The sequence below is a fragment of the Lepidothrix coronata genome, unplaced genomic scaffold (genome assembly GCF_001604755.1).
Source record: "Lepidothrix coronata isolate B3197 unplaced genomic scaffold, Lepidothrix_coronata-1.0 Scaffold7, whole genome shotgun sequence".
In the NCBI taxonomy this organism is placed as follows: domain Eukaryota; kingdom Metazoa; phylum Chordata; class Aves; order Passeriformes; family Pipridae; genus Lepidothrix; species Lepidothrix coronata.
In genome coordinates, this window is record NW_016690187.1 from 4,656,900 (window position 1) to 4,669,342 (window position 12,443).

General features: G+C 37.3%; 1 protein-coding gene across 1 annotated transcript in view; it reads right to left on the reverse strand.

Annotated features, from left to right (window-relative positions):
* The window catches only part of PARD3B (par-3 family cell polarity regulator beta), a 400,197-nt gene that overhangs the window by 229,941 nt on the left and 157,813 nt on the right, over positions 1 to 12,443 (reverse strand). Inside the window, exon 5 of the mRNA XM_017837617.1 lies at positions 5,935 to 6,026. Within this exon, the coding sequence (XP_017693106.1) occupies positions 5,935 to 6,026 (92 nt within the window). The remainder of the gene's footprint in view (positions 1 to 5,934; positions 6,027 to 12,443) is intronic.

Here is a 12,443-nt window from a genome sequence, read left to right on the forward strand (position 1 = left end):
AAATAAATGTTTTGGAGTTTTGCAGCAGGGCCTGGTTCACTAAGGTACTTTGACCTTCCTCAGTTAAAAATGCTAGGAGAATCTTGGTAGCATTTCTCTTGGAGAACGCAGCAGATACAGCCTAAAGCAGATTAATTGTTCTGCAACACACTGAAGACAGTACCTTGGAAAAGCTGCTTTCTGCATGGGTTAGTGGGCAAAACTTGTCATCATGTGTATGTCACAACAATCTACTGCCTGAGTAAACACAGATCAAGTATTTATCATTCCAATGGCATTTTCCTTTGCGATTTTACTCAACACTTTCTCATGTGTCTAAGAAAAGGTACAGATTAGTAAGATGCTATATCTGAAAAAAAAATCTTAGTGCAGGATGTCAATGTTTCCCTTGCAAACAGAAAAGCACAGCTGATATTCTGAACATGCTTTGTGGTGTTTAATTGACCACAGTCAAGTAAAAGACAAAATAAATGTTACTCAAATGTAGAAAGTTCACAGATGAAGTTATTAAGCTGCATCTCCTTGCTTGTTCTTCACTGTGCCTCCAGCCCCACCAGGCAATTCCAGCAGAGAATCCATCAACAAAGGGTGTTGACATTTGGTAGCGAGCACAGGCCTACAGGTGATGTCAAGTTCCCACAGGGGACTTTAACAAGGAAGACTGCACAGATTTATCCAAATAAAGAGGGTGGTGACTCTGTCCATGTACTTTTTTCACAGACTAAGCTAGTACAGTTACTGATGGTAATAAAGTATTTGTACTCATTCTTCCAGAGTAGTCAGCAAAGCTGAACCTGTCAGATAGCAGACTTCCCACCCATCTCCTACCCCTTTTCTACATTTTTCCTTCCATCTTTTCAACTAGGTACCTAAAGGTCTGTTGAAAGCCCTGAAGAAGAAATTGAAATTCCAGATGTTAAATAATGTGGACGTACTCAAATGATGAAAATCCAAACAATAAACAGGAATGGAGAGCACCCTACAGGGAGAGGAGAACACAGCTGAAGGTGTAGTCAAGGATGAGCTTTCCAGGCACAGTTAAGGAAACTGCTCACTCTTTTACAAGAGACAGGCAAGCTTCAGCTGCTCCATTCTGCATTAAACTAAACAAACAAACTACCCACAAAGTTCAAATATTTACTATGAAATAAGGCCAGATTCTTCCAGTTTCAATTTGAAGAGGAAACAAATCACCTTCTCCTAACTAAAATGTGTTAATCCAGATTTTTTGTCCCACTTAAATTAGTTAGTTCTCACACGATTAACTGTCTAAAGGTTTGGAGAGAAACCAGACAGCCTGCAGGCACCAGAGTTTTGTGTCTTTTTTGTCTTTAAATCAAGTTGTTCCAATTCTCTGTTAGACTAATGAAAGACACAGTAGGTTAAAAAAGGAAAATACAGAGAGGGAAAAAAATTCTGCAGCTACACTTTAATTATGTATCTACAGTGCTTAAACCAAGGAACTGACCCTGACCTCTGCTAAAAAGAAGTGGGAAGACAGCAAAACAGAACATAATGAAAACACATAATGAATTATCTATGCATAAATTACCCTTTGAGTTCCAACTAATCCAGTGCTATTAAGCTAAACATCCACTTCCAAGCAGATTCATGTTTACTGTTTCTTAACACCATCATTTTTACTAAAAAAAAAGCAAGGTTTACAGACCTGGTATTTCAATGAACAGTGGGCGAAGGAACTCAACGTTAAAGGTTGTGACAAATGTCTACCTGACAATCTATAGAGTATCAAGATCCTGTTCTTTAAAAATCTTTCAAACCTAGTACAGAACATGAAAGGATGCAAGAAGAAATACAAAATTTTATACACTGATGGCATTAGCTTGGCTTCTTTTACCCTGAACATTATTTTTACCAGCAAATAAACAAAATAATTAAAAAAAAAAGCCACCTCCAGAATTTACAAAAAACGTTCCAATGACCCAATGTTCAACTCTCAAAATGTCAAATTAAAATTTTCAGACTCCCGAGGGATACAGTCCTGAAAAATTTCCCAGTCCTTTTCCAGTGAAATGTTTTAAGAGGATCCAGGTAAAACTTCCCACTAGCTTCTGAGTAGAAGAGCTAAAAATCCTCTCTATGGCCACTGGTTTACCCAACGTGCAACTCATTTCACCTGCTTAAATCAGTGAACTGATTTTCTTCAAATGGAACAGTTTTCCTACTTGAGTGAGAAGTATAAAACAATCGAAGTCTGGAGCCTTTAAATTCAACTGTCTGGGATTCACAATCATGAAATTAATATTAATCATGGTATTCTTTTTTTATGCTTCCCTCTGAAATACCCATTTATCGGCTGTGGTCAGAGAAGGAACCCTGACCTCAGACAGGTTAGTGCCCAGATCATTTTTTAGGGTGATGAGTTGCTATTTTGCTATTTTGCTGAAGTGCTATAAGACCTTCAAGATTACCAAACTCAGTGACAGGAAGGATTATATTCCAGTGAAAGCCGCAGGGACAATATTGGTTTTCTTTCTCCTATAGCACGGAAAAGCTTCCATAGCATGGAGTAGCTCACAATTAGGCTGAAGTATCAGATTTATCAACATCACTGAACATGGTTTATTTAAATGGCACATTTAAATGAAGGCTTAAGGTATCACGACTTGGTGGTCCTTCATGGCCCTAACACCTTTGAAATACAACAAGGAAGATACCTGAATAAATCAGAATTATAAGTAACACTTTCTTTCAGAATAAACAGTGTAAAAGGAGTCAAATTAGATATTAAGATCCTAGTTTTACTACTTGTGGAAAAAAATAGTTTTCTTATTTAATATTATTTTATTAAAAAAACCTTCTTTACTTACATTCAATCAAATTAAATAACAGTGAGATAGACGGTCTCTAGTGACTTACTATTTTCCTTTATAAACCTATTACTCCTAATGAAAACACTTTTGGAAAAACAGTTTAAAAAGCTTCACTTAGAAGAAAAAAGCCAAACAAGAATCAAATTCACTGCCTTAAAATTTAAATTCTCTGACTTTTATAATTCCAGTGAATTTCACAGAAATGTGAACTAACTTTGCTTTACAAAATAATGTATTCAGAATTCCTCCAAAGTTCACTGTTTGAAGAAACTGAAATATGTTACAAATACTTCAGTATAATTCACAACTTTGAGGAAAAAATCCACATAGTACCCACCTCAACTCTTGCAGGCAAAAAAAAAATAGTGTTTTCTAAATTCTCCTTAGGACACAGGAACTACAAGCAAGGCATATTTTGGTAGAATTATTTTACTGGGACTGTATTTCAAGAAAGACTGATCATTTCTCTTTATTTTGGTTTGGTTCTCATTTATTTGGTTGGGTTTGGCCATTGTTTTTCTGAATGCATCAACTTCAAGATTAATACAACTCATTTTAAAAAAGAAACAATTACAACCAATGCAGAAAGATTCTTGGGAATATCCTGTTCTGGCCAGTTTTCCCTCTGCTCCCTGTCTGTTCCACACTGATGCTCAGGCACCAGTCAAGTGGGCCCCTATCTATATTCTTTACCACTTTTCCTTCCACAGTCCTCCGTCAAGACAGTTTGCAGAATTCAGCAGAAATTGTAAGAGAGCTACAGAAATTTAGGCTTATTATTGACTGTTTTTTGACAAGGTCAGAGGAGACTTGGCCATTCCAGAAAACGGAAAAACTCTGAAAAGCATCACAGAGGTTTTTCTCGTCAGCATTTCCAGTGGCCACCAAATTATGAAGATTAAAAAGCAAACGAGTATCACAACCTTCTTCTGAAGAATGCCAAACGCAAGCAAGGAATTGTTTAACTCGATAAACGATGATATGCTCTTAAAAAATTCCTGAGAGGACTTAGAGGGTCTAATCCACCCTAGTAAAGTCATAAGGACAACAGTAAATATGAGCATAGTGTGCACAGAGCTTGATTAATCCCCATTACAAATTAACGGATCGAGAGACAAATGAGTGCATATATTTGGTGATGCATAATAATTACCTCAGGTGAAACAAGCTGTAGAAGTCTTTAGCAACAACATTCCTTAAAGAGAAAATAAGCATTAGCAACTAAACTAAGTTCTATACCTGCATGATGAACACTAATCAGCTGGCATGTAACTTAGAGGCCCGACAGGTGCAGAGAAAGCTGGAAGAGCACTCCAGTTCTTTTTCCTAATGAGACCATTCTAAAAATATGTACCTGTATTAGCAGGCAAGAGAAGAAATTACAAAATGGTATATGCACTAGGTGACAAGGAGGCTCCAAAAGGGAGGAAAAATACCAGACAGTGAGTTGAAAACCACAACTGTACCAAGATCATAAAATCTCCCATAAAATAAATGAAATTATGACATAAAGAGTAAGAAAAACTAGAAATTATCTCTCTTGTATGGAAAAGACTGATTTTTTATACATTCTAAAAAGAAAGGTAATTCTTCTATCAAAATCCTGGCATGGCCCAGAAGACCAGCAAGGTTCAAATCTCTGCTCTTGCAAACTTTCCCCCAGGCTTTGGGTATATATTCATGCCTCTTTCCCAGCCCTCATGTAGGTAAAAAGAGAATATTAACCCTTGTTTTTTCTCAGGTGTTTGTGAGGACAAATGCTCTCAGCACACAGATACTACTCACTTCATGGGTTTTATTTTATACTGTTTTGACAAACAACTATAAGCTGCAGAATTATAGCAAAGGATTATTTGCTATCACCAAAATCGAAACAGAGCAATTTTTCACATTTTAGCTGTCACACAGAAGTTTGCCATGTAACTCATCCTAACTTCATTGTACAATGTGCTACATATACCACTACAGTTCTGCAACAAACACAACATACTGGACAAAGGACTGAATTCCTTCACCTACCCAAAAAGGTGGTTTTAGTACAACCTGAATCACCAGTCAGAAGTGAAATTTCAGTCTATGGTGAGACAGGAAAAGAGCAGCAGGGAAACATTTTGCTCTACATTTACCAGGTCAAGTCCTCTAATGCCACCACTGAGGACCTGACTGACCTGCTCTGTGACACTGTATTGCAGCCTGGCCTGTTAACTTGGCGTAACAAATGTAATCTGCAAAATCATTACTTTTCAATTTCACTTCAGACATTTAGAATTTTCCCTCTGATTTTAGGAACAATAAACACTGTTGCTCATTATTAAAACTCTTCAAACCACCTAATTTCCCCTCCTCTGGTTTCAGCTATGCAGTTCTCAAGTTTTACTGTATTTGCTTTCAATGCAGATTATAGATCTACCTAAGTTTCACTTAAAATTTAGACTGGTAGAAATTAAAGTTATTTCCCAAACTGTCAATGGGACTGCTCTCACCTTCAGAAATAGCAGCACTGGCCATCTCTAGTCGGTTATAAATGAAGAGAGGAAAAGGATGCATTCCATCTGACTACTCTAGTGAAGCAATGCACTGGGAAATATTGCAAATATTGGCTATAGCTTTCACAGTATATAAACACAGAGATAAAAATCTACTACAGGATATAGAAAGTAATAACCTTACCACTCAAAAACAAACGTGACACTTAAACTGAAGAAGATGATTTTAGGACTATATGGTTCAGTGAATGATTATTTATTGAGATATAATATATGACTTAAGAACAGCTTCTATCTTAAGGCATGAAATACTTGCAGGACTGAGTAGAAATCAAAAAGGAAGTATACAATAGTAGTATTATTTCTCCCTTACCCTTACACTACACACAGCACAAAAAAAACCTTCATATTCATCAACAAGGGTAAAAGTCTGCCATGCAGAAATATGTGCTTCATTATATGAATTGAAGGATGGGAAAGGGAGGAGGAGGAAGAGGTCATGACGACGGGAAACACAATGCAGATTCAGGACTGCAGCTGGAATGAGAAGTCAGTCTTGTCTTGCATGTTGATAAATCACACTTGAGTCAGCATCAAACAGAGGATGTTCCTACCTGACAGGGAGTCGGGCCCTCTGAGCCAACAACAGTTCTGTGTGTCCAGTGAGGTTCATCTCCCCATCCTGAAAGGATGCCTGGGAAGCACCCTGTTGAGAGATTTCAAAGCACATTTTGAAACTACATACATAATTGTGTGTTTATATTTTTAATCAATATTTGGAAGAGAAAGTCAGTCATAAAGTAACATCGTCTCACTGACAGTGAGGACTGAAAGACCCATTCTGCATGTAGTATCTGTGACACAGCTTTTGAAGAAACAGGAGGGTACCTAAAGTCCTGCTCCTCATACCAGAGTCCCACCATCCTTCCACTGGAGAAGCTCATGGTACTACCTTCTTGTCTGCCTATCCAACCTGAAAGTCACTCTTTCCCACCCTGAGCCTCCTCCTTTCTCACAATAGATCACACAAATCTTGGATAAACCAAATGGCTTTTTTTTTTTTTTTTTTGGTTGTGCTTTGTCCCTTAGTAGCATTTATCTGGTAAAGATGTATTTTCACAGTAACTTCCCAGAAAAAGAAATTACGAAACCATTTGGCCAGACAAAAATACATTGCACACAGGGTCCAGGCATTAATGCTAAAGCTCTTAAAAACTATTATTTAACTTTCTTTTTGTGATCCTCACACTTTCAGTGTCTGCATTTTTTTCATACTGGGAGAGGAAAATAGTTACCAATGAGATAAGACCACTGTCAGTAGGTGATGTATTAGCTTTAACATACTGTACTTCATCCCAACTCTTATGGCAATAATGTAAACAGAGCAAATTCTGTAACAAAGACCTTCTTTGGAGAGGTCACTTCTGTCAAATCTGCAACAGGAATATAACTGGAAGACATAAATCTTCAGCTGTCAACACACTAAGATAATTCAATTCAGAGTTTGATCTTAACTAGATAAAGCCTAAAGTTAATCATTATTTTTTTTGTTGTTGCAGTGGTACAGTTTTCCAGTGTATACACTTGCCATATCAAGTTGTCTCAAGGCAAAAGGTAGCAATGCTATAAATTAATTTCAAAGAACAAGGCCAACTTGATAGGTAATTTAATTTTCAATAAAAGCTCTACACTGTATATTAAAAGTTCCAATTTCTCTCAAATGATGGCTCTACTCAAAAGATGGCTTTTAAGGTTTGGTGTTTCCAGTTCCTCAAAGATTTGTAGAACTTATTTTTAGTTTATAAGTATCAAGAGACTTGGGGGCAAGCGTGGGTTGCTTTGCGTTTCAAAATAGAATCACGAGCAGCCTTGCAAGCAAACCCTCAAAAAACATAAATCGAGCTGGATCGCCTTTTGGTTCACATGCTGCTTTTGAACCTATAATATTAGTAGAGATGTTCTTTGTGTGTTAATTAGAGCAGAAGCCAATAGATTTGGCTTCAACTGCAAGACCAATACAGCTCAAAGTAAACTACTGTTGCTAGTAGAAGAACCATTTTTAAAAACTGTGTATTAAGTAACTGCCATCTCTTCCGATCACTTTTCACAGTGGAACCACATGCCAAGGAATAATTCTTGCTATATGAAATATATTCCATACTAAGATCATAAATCAAGAATTTGACCTCAAGCAGTGCATTACCAACAAAAATCTCACACACAGCCTTCATATGTTGACTTCATCTTGACAAAAGCTTTAAAAAAGGTGTTTTGGTAGCAACAGATGCTGGAAGCAGACAAACCTCTTAACAATAATGTTCCCAACAAAGCCAACCTCCTTTAGCTAACCACAAAAACACTGGTGCTACAAAGGCTCTACTTTTTGGAAAGCTTAAGATAGCCAAGCCATGAGCAGGGTTGTGAATTAATTGGACTCTTTTCTTTCAGACACTGGGTGCAACACAGTGCAAGACAGAGAACATGCTACTCATGAACTCAGAATTTTTTGCCACCTGAAGCCTCCCTTGCAGTCTACACAAGTCTGCATAAGCTGTTATTTCTCTGTTTCTAGGCTTTTGGTTACTATTGTTCTTATTGTAGTGAGATTACATCCATGCTTCTACCTCCACTTCCTGAGAAGCAGATTTCACAGTAGGGAAAAATACTGGTGTTCAGAACACAATCTCATCTCTTGTTTCTACTGACTGACACACAGATGTTTAACCACAAGGAATGATTTTTTTGATCACCAAGTATAATCTCATACTTTGATTTGCTTAGTGACACAGGACAACACTGCTAAGAGCACAGTTCCACCCCAAGATAAGTAAGAGGTCCTTACAGAAAGATGGCAACTAAGAGCTCTCTTTTCTGCTAAAGGCCAGACCAGAAGAAAGTATCTTGAAGCTTGATAAGAGGATTATTGTAGATATCAGGGATGTTAGACCTTTGGAAGAGGTCTTGAAGAACAGGTTTATAAACACGACATAAAGGTTTCAAGGCATGTTTATTCCTGTACCAGAAAATAATGGTCCAGCCTTGCAAGGCACCTGACAGTCACACACATTTTAAACTTTCCACAAGATAAAACGAGAGGAATCAGAGGATAAAGTTTGGAGTCCATATCTACAATTACAGCTTGCTTTTTTTGTTTCTTTTGTTTGTGTTTTTGGGTTGGTTTTTTTGCTTACTGTAGTGTGGGGGTTTTGTTTGTTTGTATTTTAAATTTAAGGGTAAAAACTTCTAAAGAAAACTTGACCTCTCCTGAGCTGGACAGAAGTTTGTTGAGCGATTTCAGAAATGCCACAGGGAAAATTTCAGTATCAGAGCCCCCATCCTGCACACCACAGCCTGTTTTGATTTGAAGGCATACAGTGCTCAGACATACCACAGATTATCACATGCTCAAGTCAGTAAACACAAAGCCAGATACATTTAAAGGCTTAACTGATCAAGGAAACATGAATCATAACACCAGCATTATAATTCAGCTCTCTGAGAATGACATTAGAGCTTCAGTCACATAACAATCACTACAAATAGACAAATTCCTTTCATACTTCAGCATTTCATTAGAAGCACAGTAAATTTTAACAGATCATCTCCTGATGAACCAGCTTGATAAGAAACCAAAAATGCACAAGTGAAGACCCTACCAAAAGCCAGTGATCCAATACACATAGAAACGTTCAATCTCTTGTTCATATTTTAAAGTCTGATTGCCTGTTTTTCAATAGTAGCAGAATTAATGACACCGACTACCAAAGCTTGACTCAAATTCAGTTGACAATGTAATCGCTTAACAGTGACAGAATTGCAGTTTTCACTTAGGACATAGGAACAAAATGCAAAACGGTGTGGTAAAAACAAAAGCCAAGAAAGCATATGCATCTAAGAGCAGTGGAAGGTTTTTAATTTATTTACATATGGATAATTTGAATTAAGCAATTCTTCTTAGTGCATGTTCTTCAAATTAGGACTGAAGCAGAGGAGAGAGATTCTATTAAATAATAGCCCTCTGCAAACACCTGCTACCCAAATGCTAGAAAGTCTCATATTCATTATGTGACAGCTCTCAAGTTAGGTAAACATGTACATGTGACAGTAGAAAGAGCGACAGAGCACATACCAGTAACATTTTCTACTTTGTGAACATACAGTCTTCTCAATTCAGCAGTCAGCACGGACATGTATTACCCCCAGCAATAAACACTGGAATCAATCACGGTCTTATTAGGCTTAGGGAGTATGGCAAATTCTCTGGGGTTTGCCTTTAATTTTTGAAAATGCTCATTTCATAAAAACCACAAAGCATCTAAGGGGAAAAGCAATAGTGGTTCTTTTGAACGGAGACATGAAAGTATCCATTTCTGGCTAGAAAAAGAGAGAGGGAAAGACAGAATTGACTGAAAATGGTCAAACCAACTGTTTGTATTACAAACAGAAAAGTGCAGCCCTGAGCAGCCGACACAGCAGAAGCTGCCCACCAGCCCCACTGTGCTGTTTTCTCACCATCACTGTAACCCAAACAGACTGGATTTTTGTATCTTCAAAAAAACTGCACCACATCTGTTTTCTAACTAAACTTTGGCTATAGTGTAGCTTTGAGTTACATTTTAGCTAAAAAGAAATCTTTTGTTGAGGTTCTTCTGCAGCAAAATTCTGCACGTTCACGCAAGAGCAGACTATATTACCTAGCCCAGCAAGACAAGTTCAGAAATATTCACAGGTCACCAATGGCTCTACAAGGGTCCTACCTATATCACCTCAAATCTGCCTGATAGGCTCGGAATACAATTCATTCTTAAGAAGTAAGAATTTGAATAGTATATAATTGCCAATATGTCACTTAGAAAAGCTATGTAGGAAAAAGCATCCTCTTCTCTGTAAAAAAAAAATTATATAATAACTAACATGAGACAAGTCTCAAAACTAGATAAATTTGGAGAATATGGAGTCTAAATAAAGAATAGGAGAAAAGCCTGAGTGCAGGACACACTTGGAGTATAAAATGGTCATCAAACACTAACAATAAACTTAAAAGAAATAAATATGATCTATTAATAGTAGAAACACACATGATATGTACTCAAATTAGGAGTGAAGCAGGCTGGTATACCCAAGGGAAATACTTGGTATACCCAAGTATCTTTATCTGAGACCTTCTTTTAATGACAAAGTTAGAAGCGAAAATGTATGTCTGAAGTTCCAGTTTACAGTATTGTATTCCCCGAGGGCATCAACTTTTTAAAACAAAGCAAAGTATCCAAACCGAAGAGCAGAAGGTCACGGAGCAGGGTGTCAGGCTGCACAGCTCGCTCTCCCTACCTAGCCAACAGTAAACCTTCTTCCAAGAAGGTTCAGTGAGAGTTCACACATAAACAGTGAGATGCAAGGAAACCTGGGGGTGAAAGGGATGCTTAGTTTACAAATGCAGGAAATGTCTCATCGACTGCTCTCACAACAGACAATTTTAATTACCATATTTAAAAATTGAACATTTTTAGCAACACTTTCAGGATCATGTGAGCACTTCTGACAGCCAGAATGAGTTTAAAAAGCCATAGCACTATATTTAGCTTTAAAAATCAACACTTTCATAAATATTCCCAAACCAATTAGTGCGTGTTATAAAGGTGTTTACCTTTAGTTAGAACAACAAATGCAATACATGACATCACATTCAGAGGACGATCCCCAAGACCACACAACTCAAGAAACACACACATAAAGGCCCCTTTTTGCAATAATATAACCAAGCACAAGTTAAAACATGAACCATATATCTTGCTGTAATGCCCAGCAATTACACATACTGCTGGTTTCAAGTTCTGGCTGATTGTACCTGAGCGTGCCTCAAAAAGGCTTCTTCATGGCTCACTTGGTCTTTTGGGACAAAACATAAGTTGTGTTTGTAGGTGTGTTCCTAAAATAGTGAAGAAATAACCACCGTCCTTCATTAGGATACTCCTGCCATCCTCAGTTTGCAACAAGAAGAATGCAGCACACCACAAGCTTTAGGAATGTTTCAGACTTAAAATTAGTCTCTTCGATTCCTCCATTTGGCCTTAAATCCACAATGGGCCTAATTGAAGATGTGGCACTAAAACCCAACATAAAGAAAACATTTATCTTATCTTTATTACTTACCATGTACAGATTCAGGCTATCCCAAGGCCAGGGAACAATCTGGCAAGTGAAATACGTAACAAGCTTCCAGTTAGCAGAGATCTGCACCGTAACTGTAGCAGAAACACATTTGGGGTAGAAAAATTTTTGTAATTGAGGTATCCTGCTTTGGGCTGAGGCAGAATTAATTTTTTTCCTAGTTGTTGGTGCAGTGCTGTGTCTTGGATTTAGTATGAGAACAATGTTGATGAACCACTGATATTTTGGTTGTTGCTAAGTAGTGCTTACCCTAAGTCACGGACTTTTCAGTTTCTGCTCTGCCAGAGAGGAGGTGCACCAGAGGCTGTAAGGGAGCGTGGCCAGGACTGCTGACCTGAACTGGCCAAAGGGATTATTCTACACCATAAAACATCATAGCCAGTACATAAACTGAGGGGAATTGGCTGGGAGAGGCCAATCACTTCTTCCAGATTAATTTTTTAATTTAACATGTCGCTTTTCTTTTTTCCTTCTAAATAAGCATAATGAAATATCAAACATCCTTTTAAAACCAACCAATAACAGAAAATTGAGTACGCTGCTCAGTATGCTCTTAAATATTACAGACTCTGTTGGAAAGAGAACACATTGACCAACAGACATACCAGCTGTCATACTTACACAGGTGTATTTATAACCACAATTAATTTATCTCAATTAAAAAATTCCTATTATCACAGTATCGGTATCATCAATACATTAAGGATGGAAACCGATACAAATCAGGCTAATAAAATGCTGCTAAACTGAAGGAAAAGTATTATTGTTTGTTGCTATATATTTCTTATTTTTCCAGCAGTCTGCTTGATTTAAATCACTCTCCCTCCATAAAACATGTTAAGTATTTCTAAACAACTTATAATACTTCCATTTCACTTACTGATTAAACTACATCATCTTCTCAACTATTCAGAATGTAATTCATTTGAAATGGATAATTGATGCAATTGTGCAG